The 16,441-nt window shown below is 37.7% G+C and overlaps 1 protein-coding gene across 1 annotated transcript; it reads right to left on the bottom strand.

Annotated features, from left to right (window-relative positions):
• Positions 1-538: 538 nt before the first annotated feature.
• Positions 539-8,449, bottom strand: LOC109081294 (Parkinson disease protein 7 homolog). Its single transcript, XM_042766983.1, has 6 exons — positions 8,356-8,449; positions 5,128-5,261; positions 4,826-4,870; positions 4,551-4,620; positions 2,100-2,186; positions 539-977 (listed from the first exon to the last, which is right to left on the bottom strand). Exons 1-6 carry the CDS (start codon positions 8,447-8,449, stop codon positions 817-819), a joined length of 591 nt encoding a protein of 196 aa, XP_042622917.1. The 3' UTR covers positions 539-816.
• Positions 8,450-16,441: the final 7,992 nt, after the last annotated feature.

Raw genomic sequence — 16,441 nt, 5'->3', positions numbered from 1 at the left:
TTTAGAACGAGTTACCTCCCAGGAAAAAAAGTCAAAATAAGACTAAACGCTATTATTTTCTATTATTTATAATAGCTCAATTATAACTTTTTACTACACTTGGCAATTTTTTTATACACAATGCAAATTTGTGTGTAAGTCTCGCTACTATTAATTTTCTGGTAGACTGTAAATCCCATATTTTGTTTTAGATGGGCATAAAATTAAAAATCTTTAAAAAGTCAAAAAATACTTGTATTATTTAACCATGTACATTTTTTCCCCTTCTGGCTTTTGGTTTTGGATAATTATTTTTATGATATGTCTCATCTCCTATTGTTCTGTACATACACTGAACATTGTTGATCAAATTTCATGTTTCAAATAAAACCAGCGCATTAACAAGGAATAAATTATGTGGTGATTTAAAATTCTTCTTCATCTTCTTATTATCATCATTAATAATAACAATAATAATAATGCTTCTTTTGCTTTCTGTTAAGTGCTTTATATTTATCTATTCATGTTTAATGTATAAGGTATTAAGAGACTTTATGAGTTTAGTGCACTATTTTTTTATTCTGGTACAGAAGTTAATAAGTGCAAAGCAAGAGAACTGAGAAGCAGACCTTAGAGAAAGCCATAAACAGCCATTTAAGTTATCGATTGCCAGTCTGTAACAACTCTCGTCAAATATCTTTAAGCAATTTCATTTAATATTCATGTTCCTACACATCAGAAAATCACATGCTAGGAAATTCAACTCCCTTTCAGATTGGCAGAGCAGTACAATTGTAAATGGGATTTTAAACAGCACAGATCTTCACAGTTTGATGATCAGTCTTTCAGGATGAGTGGGGCTTTGACTTGGCCAGCGACCTCTGCACCCATGAGCTCCTCCACTATAGTCAAGGCAAACTCAAAGCTGGTTCCTGGCCCTCTGCTGGTGATCACGTTACCATCCTTCTGAACTCGAGCCTCTGAATATTTATAATGATCTGGGGGAAGAATACAAAATAATTCATATGACTAAAGATATCACCACAGTCGAGAAGTGCAATCTTTATTTTTGTTCTCCTGCAGCAAAATGAAACACAAAAGCTCCCCAGTTTAAAAAGAATAATACATTGTAAATTTTGGCCTGCGAACAGCTTTGTAGTTATGTAATTAATTAAGAAATCCCGAATGACCTACAACATTTCTAGAGATATGCAGTAGTGCAGTATGCAGAAATGAAAAGTAACATTAGTTGATCATAGCACTAGCACATATTTACATGTAAAGTGCACAGTATGCATTACGCGAAACGCTAGAAGTTATTTCAAACGCTGTTACTTGACCTTATTCTCCAACTGTTGTGTTTACATGCACCCTAATAATCCATTCGTAAAAACAAAAAGTCACATGTAACCACTTCAACTGGAATGACTTGTCCATATCTGATTGAAGTTTAATTTGGATTGTTAGTGGTGGTTAAACCTTTTCTAATCCAGTTGATAGGACATGTAAACTCTTGATCGGATCAGACTGGAAAGTTCTACGCATGTGCAATGACATAGAAACGGTGGAATGATGCTCGGAACGAGCTGCTGTTGTTAAATCTTAAGTGTCAGAAATCCACTCATCATCTGTGAAATGGTGCAGGACGAAAGCACCACCAATCCTTGCTTTAGACTCGTTTTGGGCAGGGGAAGCTGCATTTTACTGCTTGATAATTACAAGCAACACGGCACAAAATTTCAAATGCTCATTGTCTCCTAAAGTGGACAGAAACTAGATAAATATGAAGTCTGCTTTTTAAAACAAAGGAAGGCTAGTATGCATGTCTTCAAACAGCGGGAAGCTCTGTATATTCATGCAAAATCCTATTTGAAGCATGTGATGCATAAACGCGCACATTGACTCAATCAATTTATTTAGTGTTCATGTAAACACTATGTTTGGATTCATCAGTTGGACTGATTTCATTTAAATGTAGCTATTGTGCTGTTACCTACATCACCCTCTGTTGGACGTGTATTGTGTGGTGTTTTCCATGACATGCCTGTCAAGTATGCAAGTCTCCATCACTGACATTAAAGGCTTGTGAGAAAACAACTAGGTATGTTTAGAGACATTACCACCAGCCATCATCTTGTCCTTGGCACCTGGATGGGTGGTAACTGTGCTGCCATATGCGATACCGTGAGCCAAGAGTGCTGTCGGGCCTGCAGCAGGTCAGAAAATTACATGAAGTTAGACAATTTCACCTTATTTCTCTTAAAAGCAGGAAACTGTGAAGAAATTTTATCCTGTGATTCTTGAACGGACCTGTTTGGTGTGTAAATGATGTGATACCTTGTGCAAGTCTAAATTCCAATCACAATTTCTTCAGAAAAATTTGCAAATCTAGTTACTATTAATATAAAACCTTTGCTACAGTGCATGACTCAGTGCCAGTGCCTGGAAAGGGGACTGATATTTATATGGTGTAAATCATTTCGCTATCAGCCAAACATCAATATATTGTTATCTAAAATAAACTGAGTATACAATTTCCATCTAATTCTGCAATCTGCATTGGAAGAAGGAAGCAAGTAAAAATAGGGGGTCTAAAAATAACAGAGGACTTGCTGCATTACCGTTGGGCAGTGCCCTGGCTGTGCACTGAGCTCATCTGAACATTAATGAAAAGAGAGCTCTTAACTATTGATTGTGCACCCTGGCAGACGCCCAGTGCCGTCTAGTGATTACACTTTCTCTGGCAGGATGTTTGCTGACCGATCTAATCCTTGCATCTACTGTTACAGGTCTTGCTCGTGAAAAGCTCAGTCCACAAAAGGAAATAAAAGAAAGGCAGGTATAATGGACCTTTATGCCCTAATCACAGTCTTTTGTTCCAGAACATTTAACAATAACTTCTCATAAAACTAATTCTCATTACTGTGTTCATGTATTTTCTATTGAAACAGAAGTTAAAAAATATAATATATATATATATATATATATATATATATATATATATATATATATATATATATATATATATATATATATATATATATATATATATATATATATATATATATATAAAATTGTATTATTGTTAACAGAACACCTGAGAAGAGATGATGCCAACCCCTAGAGGACCTCAGATGATGCTAACCCTGAGACAACATACAGAACTACCACATTTTTCTATAAGTTTGATTGCATAATTGCTGTTAAGTGTTAATCGTCTGTTTGTTTACGTCTTTTATTGATTTTCTGAACATTTCTGCTGTATGCACATAAACTGACAGTCATCACTGATAAGCTACTACTAAATATTGTAGAAATTAAATTTTCTGTGAAGTTGCTTTGCAATGATTTGTATCGTAAAAAGCACTATACAAATAACCTGAACTGAATTGAATATTATTATTATTATTATTGCTACCACTAGCCTTTGATTAAGTCATAACCCTTCAAAACCATGGTTCTCTTCGTCTAATGACTAGTCAATGGCAGGTCACATTAGAAAAAGAAGACATCCCTATTCTAGAGACCTTTATTGGACAAAAAATACATCTATACACCCCTGATCAGCAGATGTCATCAGTGACATTTAAGTATTACTTAGATACTATTAATAGTTTTGTTTTTTTAATATTTTAAATATGTGTGTATAGTTAGTTTTTAGTAATTTTTATTTCAGTTTTAGTTAAGTTAAACTAAATGTAAATGAGAAAGAATGTCATGGCAACTACCTGAAATAAAGTTATTTTTTATTGCATGTAACAAAAATATATTTTTTTATGGTTTTAGTTAACTATAAAAAAACCTAAATGTCATCAATGTTTTTCATTGATTTTAAAAGGCCGCTAGAAGTTTAGTTGGTCAACTTTTAGGAGTAAACTAGTATTTAGCATATGCAAAGCTAATAGTCATGGATGTAGATTTCAGGTTCGGCAGCGTAGTTTCCCGAGAAATTGCGTATGTTAATTTATTTGTGACAATCTGATCATGCATTCTGAATACACAGACTCAGTTTTTAAGGTACGCCATTGCACTAAAAGAAGCAATTTCCTGTTCATTAGAGATCCCTGTGGGGACATCTGCCGTTTTCTGGGACGCCTTCCGCTCTCCTCTGCTCTCTACGGCCACATGGGCTCAGTGTCCTCATTCACCACATCCTTCACGAGCCCTTGAACAGCAAAGCTGATAGCACACATCTCTGTGTTCAATACACCCACAAATGAAGACGGACGTGCTTAATACCTGCAATTATTACAACTCATTATCCTCATAATTTGTATTTCCGATTTGTAATAATTATAATTATGATCCATTGAGCCATGAGCATCTTATTGACATAGATACGCCACACATCAGAAAGAAATCTTCCAGAAATTATCCAGATGGTTCAGGTGTACAAACAGGGGCAAAAGCCCACTGGGAAAATAAAATTACCAAAGGCCCTCTGGGAAATTTATACTGGAGGAAAAAGGTAACATATGACTTCTCTTGCTGAGCAGCACTGAAAAAGCTGAAATGATGTTTATCCAGAAAAAAGGTTAATGTGTGCACAGAGGTCACGATATGAAGATTACCTGCACAGATTGCAGCGATCAGACCCTTCCTGCCCTCCTGGTCTTTCAACACCTCTTTCACAGCGGGAGACTACAACACACACACATAATAATTACTGCCATCACGGTACTGGCGAACATAATTATGCACGGTTTGCACAATACGAGCGCATTGCAATCTCAGCAGATGACGTAAAGATGTTTTCTATTTATTTTTATTTGAGAGAATGATTAATGTTATGCAAGATGCATATTTATTTGAGAAACAGCATAATGTTATGCAAGATGCACATTGCAGCTCCAAGCAAACCTCCAGGCAGAAGCACAACATCATACGGACCCTGTCAGAAAATGACATTCATCTGCATTAAGCTGCAAACTGTTCTCATTATGTATGACAGTCAAGAATTTGGATGTGATAAATTCTAAATATTTATAGAAGTCTAGTTTAAATCAAGCTGTTTTTATTTAGAAGAATTTGAATGGTTTTATTGGCAATGCATTATTTGGCCAGTGGATGGAGACAGCACTCAACTTCATTCAGCAGAAATCAGTTCTGGTTAACTCTGAACTTATGAGAAGCCAGTTAAACCCAAACCTGTTTGCGGGCGTCTTCCAGGCTGGAGTCTGGGCAGATCATGACATCACGGCTGCACTGCACCGGGTTTTTGACAGAGGAAAAAAGATCAATGAAATTGCAAATTTGATTAGGAATTGTCATTATTTTCTTAACTGCCCACATTATATTGAAATATTACATAACATATTACGTTATATTGTAACATTTTTGTAATAAAGCTATATGATAATTATTCAACATGTTTTTTAGTCACTTATTTGTATAGTAGGGCACAAAACAGAAGCAGAACATCAGAAATATTTTAATAATTTAAAATAAACTGTTTTCGGTAACCCTGTGATCTGAATTTTCAGCATCATTACTCCAGTCTTCAGTGTCACATGATCTTTCTATGCAGAGTACAAGTACAGAGCTAATGAAATGCAGTTAGCATCTTAACCAGAACTGCAAGAATATAGTGTTTTATATACATAAAAAAGTGCAAAATAAGTGAAGCTATGCAGAATGTACAGTGGGGTTTGCTATATAAAGTATTGAGCAGAGTATATAACAGAATATAAACTAGGTGCATCTACATTATGAAACAGAGCATGAGGAGTCATACACATTTGAACAGCAGCATCGTGAGAACAGTGGTATAAAATTGGATAAATATTATAAAAGTCTATGCAAAAAGTAGTGCAATTATATTTTTATAGAATACAGTAACAACTAGTTTACAGTGCGATAACTAGGCTGTTTTTTAGTTGCAGAGTGCAAAATATGAGTAGTGCAAATACATGTATGTAAAGTTTTTGGACCAGTGCAGTAATAAAGTACAGTAGGTGCCGGTTAGATTGGTGGTGTGGCGTTCAGAAGGGCCAGGGGAAGAAGCTCTTCCTGAGCCTGCTAGTCCGAGAGCGTACTGTCGTCTGCCGGATGGAAGGAGAGTGAAAAATCCATGGTTAGTTCTTGCCCTGCCCAGACAGCGCTTCTGATAGATGTTCTCAATGGAAGTTAACTCGGTGATCCTTGAGCAGACCAAGCTTTGCGGTCAGATGCGGAGCAATTGCTGTACACACTGAGATGCAGTTTGCGGTATGCTCGTCTTACAGCAGGAATTCCACAAGGATCCTGGGACTCAGGGAACTTTCAGGATCCGTAAGACATCAGGCGGCTGCCTTTTTGACCAGGGTGGAGGTGTTATGGGCATCAGAGATGTGGATGCCAAGGAACTTGAAACTCGACACACGCTTTAGCTCCGTTGATGTAGATGGGTGGTGTGCCTCCTAGTCCCTGAAGTCCACAATGACCTTTGTCTTCTGGGTGTTTACAGATTGTGGTGGCACACCACACAGCAGGTGCTGCACCTCAATCTATCGTCGTTCCTTGACAGAGGTCATCTGCAAATTTGCTTATGGTGTGAAAGAGCCATAAACAGGAGCGCAGTCATGGGTGAATAGGGAGTACAGGAGAGGGCTCAGTACGCAGCCCTGTGGCACGCCGGTGTTCAGGGTGATGATGGAGGAGTGGAAGGAGAGATTATTCTAATGTAACAGACTGAGGTCTGTTTCTCAAGAATCCAGTTGCAGAACTGATTCCAAGCCTGAGCTTGGAGATCATTTGGGAGGGATTACATATTAATGAAATCAATGAACATACATGTGTGTTTTGACTGTCCAGGTGGGTTAGTGGTGAAGTGCCGTTGAGATGGCGTCCTCTGTTGATCTATTGCAGCGATAAGCAAATTAAGTGTAGCAGGGAGAAAGGCTATGGGATGCAATCAGCCTTTCAAAGCACTTGGCAATGATGGGGGTGAGTGCAACGGGACGGAAGTGTTTACCGAGGCAGTGGAGTGTTTCGGTACTGGTACGATGGTGGAGGGTTTGAAGATAGTGGGGACCCAGGGACAGATTGAAAGTGTCTGTGAAGACCTCAGCCAGCTGCTCCACACAGGCTTTAAGCACACGACCAGGTATTCCGTCAGGTCCAGCTGCCTTCCGTTTGGAGAGTGTGAGGGGCAGTTCACTGGATTGATGCTCAGCTTTGAGTGAGATCTCCTTATTATTTTTTATCAAAACGAGCATAAAAGTGATTGAGCTCGGTCAGGGAGGGAGGCAGTGCTGGAGGGGGGCACAGTGTTGGGTGGTTTGTAGTCTGTGATAGATTGTATGCCTTGCCACATACGCCGGGGGTCTGAAGAATTGAAGTGTTTCTTCAATCCTCTGTTTATGTGCGATGGCCTGGCAGATACCCTTCCTCAGGTTGGCTCTGGCTGAGCTGTAAGCCTCCCGGTCTCCAGACCTGAAGGCTGCATCTCTTGCTTTGAGCAGGAGGCGAACCTCTCTGTTCATCCAGGGCTTCTGATTGGGGAAAATTTTTATTTTTTGTTGGTGTGGTCACTCTGCCCACACATCTGTTGATGTGCTCCAAGACAGAGTTGGTGTAAATGTCAATGTTAATTTGAGAGTCTGTGGTGTGCCTGGGCAGCAAACTCACTCCAGTCTGTGTGCTGGAATTGATGTTGGAGAGTGGAGTCAGCACCTTCCAGCCAGATTTTAACAGTCCTTATTGTAGGTTTCACACATTTGATGACTGGGGTATACATGGGGAGCAGGAACAAAGAGAGGTGGTCAGACTGACCCGGGTGGGGGAGGGGTGTGACTTTGTAGGCATCAGTCACATTAGTATAAACGTGGTCCAATGTTTTATGTCCCCTTGTAGTGCAGGAGACATTTTGGTGAAATTTAGGGAGAACAGATCTTAAAGTGCAGTGATTAAAGTTCCTGATTATTCTGATAATTTCTGATTATTATCAATACTGAAAACAGTTGTGCTGCCTGCTTCATGTTTTTGTGCAAACATTTCTTAGGATTCTTTGATGAATAGGATATTCAAAAGAACACAGCATTTTTTTTTTCAACATTACAAATGTATTTGCTGTCACTTCTGATCAACTCTATGCATCCTTGCTAAATAAAAATATAAAGTTCTCTCAAAAACGACGTTTAAAATCTGTGATTATGTAATGTCAGAGTCCAGCTGACTCTGTTCTGCAGAGCAGCAAACTTTGGCATTTACAGACTGGCAGCAGTATGCGAGCAGTCTCCATTCAGCAGACACTGATCACTCAATTCTCTTTACAAAGACAACTGCAGAAATTCAGATAATGCATAATATGCCCCGCACACACATAACTAGTCGCATACAGACATGCACACAGCGGCACTGAATTTGCGAAAGTGTCCACAGCTCAAAGTGCTGTACAGACCCCCGCTCTGCGCATGACATCCACCGGGATCACCGTCTCCATCTCCTCCGCGCCCTTCGCCAGAATCACCAGAGCTCTTTTCCCAGCCATGAGTGCGAGTCCGAGGGCCTGTGAATGTCTGTAACGCAATGCAACCCCCCACACACGACACACTTAATATAAAAGGTCTTTCCGGGTCTGGTTACTTGTGGGGAACTACCAGGCAAAATAAAAGTCTTCTTTTCCTTCTTGCATTAATTTATTTTATTCATATGTGTAATCCTGTAAGTTATATTACTGTCGTTTTATTATAAATAGTCATCATGAAGATGAAAGAAAATGTAGACCCTTTAACCCGAATATATCCTTAAATGCATAGTGTCCACTACAGGTTTATTTTCAGTTATGGAAATAAAACTAAAACAAATACATTAATAATACCGGAATAAAAGGCTACCTTATATCTGTTTTATCTATCTGGGTCTGCTTGAAAAAAAAAAAATACAAATGATGCAATAGTACATACTTTCACTTAGGTGAGTTTTATTTATTTATGTTTAGATTAAAAGTAAAGTTGTTTTCAATACGGGGCAGGTATTTGGGGGGAATGCAGATATTCGGCCACTAGAGGACGCTACAGACCATTGCATTGCATAGTATTCGTAACTTGTTGATGGGCCTAAAACAGCATTCACTGTCATCATCTGTATGAGGAACAGAAATGTTGACACTGGAAGCAAATTTCCAATAAATTCAAAGGACATTTAATAATGAATGTACTCACGTTAATGAGATGCAGATGATGACCTGGAACATGAAGGATTTTTATGAACTTTTAGAAATACATTTTAAAAATCTGCTCCACTGCAAAATGATCTAAATCATGCACCCTAAAGAGATATCAACAAAGTGCAAGTCTCAAGTTGTTAAAGACAAGGCATCTGGAGTTTCCATTCTCTGAAACATCTCTCAGGTTTGCAATCTCTGTGCATTGAAACCCTGGTATATAATGCTTTGGTCCAGAATGCATTGCAGCAGTGGATGACACACACAGCGCAGGTTTTGGCAGTGGCCTGTTTGTTGCGTGCCTGTGTGCAAATCCAGCAGGCAGCGGTGATTACCAGCATATGCAGCTGGGATCAACTGAGCTCACCCTATATAGCTTTTTTCCCTTTATTTAATTATTTCACCATCTCAAAAGCTTATAGTATGCCTGTGTTGTATATACAAAATGGAAATTAAAGTTGTTTGTAAAACAGGTAACCCTGGTAAGATAGGGATTACTGTATGTTTGGAAACACTGGCGATGTAGAGTCACCCGCTCAACCATCTGTGCATTGTCCTCAACACACTCGCTGCTGGCAGCTGCTCACGCTGGTTAAGATGCACAGACACATTCTCAAGACAAAAGAGAACATCCTTGAGTTTGGACCAACACTGTTTTTCCTGTAGCCTTGTAAATCAGGCCTACCAGAGTTGTGTGTGCTTATGTTGAGTTTGTTTGTTCTTGCTGAAAACAGTTAAGTGTTCATGACCATTTTGCCTTTCTCTGATCTTTACAGTTAAGACTTCTGTATGTTATGATTGGTTCCTCATAGGTTTAACATACATCAAGACAGTCCGAGTTGCAGAGTATATATATATACACTTAATTATTTTTTTTAAAGAAATTAAATCTCTTCAGAAAGGATGCATTAAATTGATCAAAAGTGAGAGTAAAGATTTTTATTTAAAATAAATAGTTCTTTTGAACTTTCTAGTCATCAAATGTATTACTGTTTCCACAAAAACATTAAGCAGCATGATTATTTTTTAACATTTATTATAATAGGAAATGTTTCTTGAGCAGCAAATCAGCATATTAGAATGATTTCAGAAGATCATGTGACACTGAAGACTGGAGTAATGATGCTGAAAATTCAGCTTTGATCACAGGAATAAAATACATTTTATAATATATTCAAAAACCGTTATTTTAAATTGTAATATTATTTCACAATTTTACTGTTTTACAGTGTTTTAATCAAATAAATGCAGCCTTGGTGTGCAGAAGAGACTTCTTTCAAACAGGTAATTAAATAATCTAATCTAATTATAATGCTGCACTAAATGCTAAAAAGCTTCCTGTCTTTGTCAGTAATTGAAATAACTTTCTCATCTGAATTCAGCATAGTCATGCATGCTGTCTTCAAATGCTATGAGAAATTTCCTACTTCCCACTTCTGAAGTGGAGCTTGTCATTTTCAAGTGCTTTGTTGTCAGATAGAACAGGAATCATGGAGAACACCAGGCTCATTCTTACCTCTTTCTTGGGAAAATCTTATTAAAGCCTAAATGTAGCCTATCGAAGATACTCAACAAATGTTAAATGGATTTTGAATAATGTAGCATCTCATTCCTTGACAACCATATAAACATTAGCCTACTCACACTATTGTACTGTACCTGCTACATTCACTTAGATAAATGCTGTTATGCAAATGCAATGCAAATAAATATTGTTTTTACTGAGTAAATTACAAAACAAAATGTATAAAATGATTATTTACATACATAAATACATTTGACTGTAGCAGCAAGAGAAAGCAATGTAGATTAAGTGGGAAAAACTAACAAAACTTAAAGACCCCCTGTGGTGAAAATCAAGCTTTTAACTTTGTTTACATGTCTGTCTGGTGTTTTAATATGCTTAAAGACACACCATGTGCCAATTTTTCAGTCAAAACCATTTCTGAGCATTTTCTCCTTAAAACTAAAGTTTACCAAAGCCAGTTCCAAAAACTTTGCTTGATACCGCCCCTGTTTTCTATGTCATAAACATTTAACCAATTCAGTCCCGGGGTGGAGCTTTTCATTCTTTTCTGGTCAAATAGGTTTCTATTTACAACGTGTTTTTGCAGCCAATCAGAGACATGTCCAATGATTTCATGAACGCAATGGCCAATCAGAAGTGTTTAAGTTAGTCAGAATCCACTCACCACTCAAAACGCTGGTGTTCAGCGCTGAATCTGCACTCTCACAAACTTTCTCATTAGAACAAAGTGTAGACAGGATGTAAATAAGAGATTAATTGTGCACTGTAGAGCTTTATTGTTTCATTTGCACTTAGATGTTGTTGCTATTTTATTAGTTTTGATTGCTTTTATTGTCCTCATTTGTAAGTCGCTTTGGATAAAAGCATCTGCTAAATGACTAAATGTAAATGATCATAACAGAACTTTGTGAGATCACAATGAACTAAGATGAGTGACAGCTTTTTAGTGATTATAAGGGGAGCAGTGTTTGCACACTTTCTAGGCTATAATCCATTCAGAATTTGAATAAATTCACTCACAGATTCACTCTCCGATAACCATTTATCCAGTATTGCCACTTGCCATTGTGTTGCATTCAAGGGCGTAGAATTTAGCAGGGACGCTATAGGGACATATCGTTACCAATATCCAGTAACTACTAAATTGTCCCTAGCAATCAAGGATGTAGATTTCTTTTGAATTACTGCTTTCAAATAGATAAAGCGTGATTATTCACATCCAAAATAAAAGTTTGTGTTTACATAGTCTCACATAGCCAGACCTTCAGTCCTTCATCGCGATTAATCAATTTAAAACCACTAGTTTGAATAGGCCTTGGGGGCCTATATATATAATGTTATGTCCCCGTTATGTCCCCACCAATGTCAAAGTTTCCACTTTTGTGTCCCATATGCATCAGACGTTTAGCCAACGGTCCGTGAGACTAGTGTTTACATAATATATGTGTTTGTACTGTCAGAAGTGTGTGTGTGTTGTGTTGGCTGTGTGTTGGCTAAAATAAGTTCTAGGTTTGTACTTATATATGAAGTAGTTATCAGTTTACACTATATTAAAATAATATTTTATTTTAAAATGTGCACATTCACTCTTATTCGTATGTCTAATAGTCGAAAACGCAAACGTCTCGTCACATTCATTTATGATTTTATCATGATCGCATATTTTCAATTCAAAACGGCACCATTTCATAAAAAGTTGAGTGTTTGCATCACAAGATAGTCTATTACTGTCAGTCGCTGAACATTTCTATGGTAAAACAGTTTTCTAACACAGTACTATCCTTTCATCTAAATCTCTTTGCGTTGTGTTGTTGAGATTTGGAAGTGACTTCTTTGATTTGATTGGATCTCGATCATTCTGACATTGATGAGCGCTGATGGACCACTGAGGCAGACCAGCCTAAAAGATTAACTTTTAAAACATTTTTTCATCCTAACCACAAACAGCTTTACCCAGTCTTATACTGTCTATCATCTATGACTATTTTAGTCTTTCGAAGGAAAAAATACGTGGAAAACAGATATAAAAATGAGACATAAACTACATAAAATGCAGGCTAAAAGCGAGGCCCTCTAGAGGCGCGAGGCCGCACTTATATATATAATGTTATGTCCCCACCAATGTCAAAGTCAAACCTACAACCTTGGTAGCATTTACTACTTAAGTTAACTGAATGTGGAGGTCCAAGCTGATGAGAATAGAGGAGGTGGGGACTATTCATATATTCATAGATCTATATACTAAATGAGGTATTTACATTTAAGCCATATTAAGAAATAATTTTCATGGGGTAAAAAAAATGTAAATATGTGATCAAAGATAAGTTTTAAAGGATAAAATTTGTGACTGCAGGCAGATTTTAACAGTCAGCAATGGTTCCCTCATCTGACAAAATCTATGGCTCGGAAACTTAGGTATGAATTTCCCAGTTGTGACTTGAGAAACCTTCCATGTCCAATTTCCAACCAGGAACCTTGTAATTATGAAAATTCCACACAGGAAGGCAGCGTAAGTCCAAGAACATGTATTAAGAAAGTATAGATAAAGAAAAAGATTTCATGTTGACTTTTAGTTTAAAGCCATTAATCTATTTAAACAACTCTGCTTTTCTCTTCTCTGATTTACAACCCAACAAGCATGACATTAGGCTGCAAAGACTCAACATTTCAACAGACGTTCAGCAACATCAGTCATGGAGTGAAAAGGAAACGTGAGCAGATTGAAACTTGTGCATACAGTCTGTTTCAAGTTAACCGCGTGTGGACTTAAGGAAGAAGTCGAGGAAGCTCCACTTTCAAAATGGTGCATCACTGGCACTCTTGGAGGCCTCATGTCCCGCAAACACAGTGCTTAAGGGCAGTAATGCAAAGCAGATTTACAGCAGAAAATCTGCACAGAACAACTGTATAGCAAGGGGTGCGAACAAGTGTACAGAGCCTTTCATATGGTTTTGGCAGCAAACGCGGCTTTTCTTTCGCTTTACTTCTTCCTGACTCTGTGTCACTCTTTATTTCCTTCTGATTTAGTGATCTGATATGTTCATACTCATCTGCGACGTGACAATCTGACTAATGCAGGAGCCTACAGTAAGTGCAATTGAACTACTTTCATTATTATCTACCACCCTCCACCGCATGCAACCGCGCCGCTGCCAGACCCTCTGCAAACTGCAGCTTTATCTAACACTGCACAGAGGTTCCCTCTCAAACCTGAGGGGCTTCTGGAATCTTACCACTGGGGATTCTTTAATACTGAGGATTTTTTCTTCCTTTAAAGAAGGCAACCAACAGATGCAGGAAGTCAGGGAATTCCACAAATTCTTGTTTGTCACTGAGTAATCCTGTTACCAGCCCTGTGAATATGAAACGGTGTAAACATGAAAAATAAACACTTCCTTTTTTTTGCTTTTTTTATTTATTTTCTTCCGGAGGGGTGAGCCAGTACAAGAAGGCCTTGCTTCTTTGGGTTACAGACCGGTTGTGACATCTGCATCAGATAGCATGACGTTTACTTTACAAAGACAGATTTAAATGCGGTACTGTCTCTCAACCTCCTAAATTGCTGCTATAAAGCTTCTAAATACATTCTAAATGGTTGCTAGGTCAGTTACTTAGTGGCCCAGGTCAAATTAGCCCAATCTCAAGCTCTATTTAAGGAATCATTAATGTTCGCAACATAAATGCTGTGAGATTAATTATAATAGGCCTATTTGTTTATTATTGTAAGTAGAATTATTCATTCATTCATTCATATATTTATTTTATTTTTATTTATGTATATAATAGTAATGCTTGAATTGCTAAACACTTCTAACTATATTATCCATATTTCTGTCATTACATAACAGGTGACTGTGTGGTAACTGGTGATTTAATTTGATGTGCAGTGATCATAATGGACAATCCAGATGGTGTCAGTCCAAAAACACCTGTAGTTCTTCACAATAATGTGTGCCATTGTGACATGTATTGCCATTTACAGCCATATATTGTCAAGAGCTTTGAGTCCATTTTCTTATATTGACAGCTAGCGGTTTTAATGGCTACCGCAGTCCAAAATCCAAATATTGGTGAGAGTTGTTTGTCCTCCCCCTCCTCCTCATCAGAGTGGATGCTCATGTGGGTTGCCACAAGAACAAGTGCAATTGACATTGGAAAGCAACGAGCCTTATACTGATGAGTTGATTTATCCGTGTTTTAATATGCCATCGATCACAGATCTTTTTAGATGGATGTCTAGGCTTTTTAGGTCAGGTAGAATGTGCGATCTCTGACCCTGTTCGTTTTCCACCAACTGGCAACACGGGTGTCGAAATACTATTAAGTAAATTGCTAGTGGGCGGAATCACGCAGATCAAAACAAAAACAGACATTCTGACACGTAACCCACATTTTAAAGTAGAATAACCGGCTGTAGTATTGTTTTTCTGACAAACAAATATGTGAACTTAGCATGTTTCCTAAATATCTGCAAGATATTATTGTATTTGTATGCTTTAGTCAGAAAAAAAAAAAAAACGTTTAAACAAGGGTGTAGAATTTAGTGGAAATGCTATGAAATGTCCCTACCAATATCCAGCATCTACTAAATTATCCCTAGCAATAATTTTGATCAAACAATTAAATCTCTGTTGTCTGCTGTTACGTCCCCACCAATGGCAAAATCAAACCTACACCCTTGCCTTTATATCAGACAAAACCAGCTCAAAGAAAGTGCATTGCATTAAATTTGTATCGCACTTGCAAGTCCGTCCCGTGCATATGTTGCTATGGCTTTCTCACAAGTACATGACATGATTTTAAATGCATTCGCCGCTTCCAGGCCATTCGGGTGCACAGAGATAGGCTACGTGCGCGGCCTGTCGACTTTAATACTCCTGGTGGGATTTAAAGGTTCCACTCTCCTTTTGCTTTCATTAAATCATAATAACACACAGGGCCTATCTTCAAACACAGCATGCTGATGACATGCAGACCTGAAGCAGGGCCCTATAAGGGCCGGCGCTTCAAGGCGGGTGTAACAAATACAGCGGGATTATAAGAGTGTGGCGCGGCTGACGGTAGTGCCCACCAGCTGGGCCGATCCTCTCGGCTTATCAACAGAAACGTGCCCCCTCAGGTTCAGCCAGCTTGAGGTGTAGAATATGCCAAGGTTTTTGCTTGAGTACCTATTTATCTGTTTAATGATTTTCTATTGATTTTTAGAGCCAACAGAGAGTGGGATAATCCACAGCTACAGGGAGAACATGCTACTAATTGCACAAGAGTACATATCTATAAATCGCCGGGAATATTTATTGCTGTATAAATAAAATCCTTATTAAAGCCATACAGGAAAAATCCACAGGGGAGAATAGTGCTAATGTGTTTAATATCTCAACAATTTCTCCTAGACTTCAGCAAGATCAGTTAAATGAGTATAATGGAGTGTTTTAATTCAGTGTCCTGCTTTTCAGATTTTTCAGAGATCTCAGCATGAATATCAGAGATCTTAATATGTACTCATGAAAACATTTCACAATAATTTCTTCAAAGACTAAATTATCTGAGCCATTCTTCAATTAGTGGTGTTTGCCAAAACATGCATTTAAGATTCACAATATTTTGAGAGCTATAGCAAAGACAAAAGAAAAAAACTGATTATAAAAGCCCTAATATTACCTTATTTTATAATGTTGAATTCAAAAATTTCAATAAAAACTTTAATGAAAAACAGTCAAATATCAAAAGTGTCAATGACAAAAGTTTAACTTTCAAAAAGAATAATTAAAAATATGAAATTTAACTTA

The sequence above is a fragment of the Cyprinus carpio genome, chromosome A11 (assembly GCF_018340385.1).
Source record: "Cyprinus carpio isolate SPL01 chromosome A11, ASM1834038v1, whole genome shotgun sequence".
Taxonomy (NCBI): domain Eukaryota; kingdom Metazoa; phylum Chordata; class Actinopteri; order Cypriniformes; family Cyprinidae; genus Cyprinus; species Cyprinus carpio.
The sequence above is the reverse complement of the archived record's forward strand: the minus strand, read 5'-3'. Positions and strand labels throughout refer to the sequence as shown.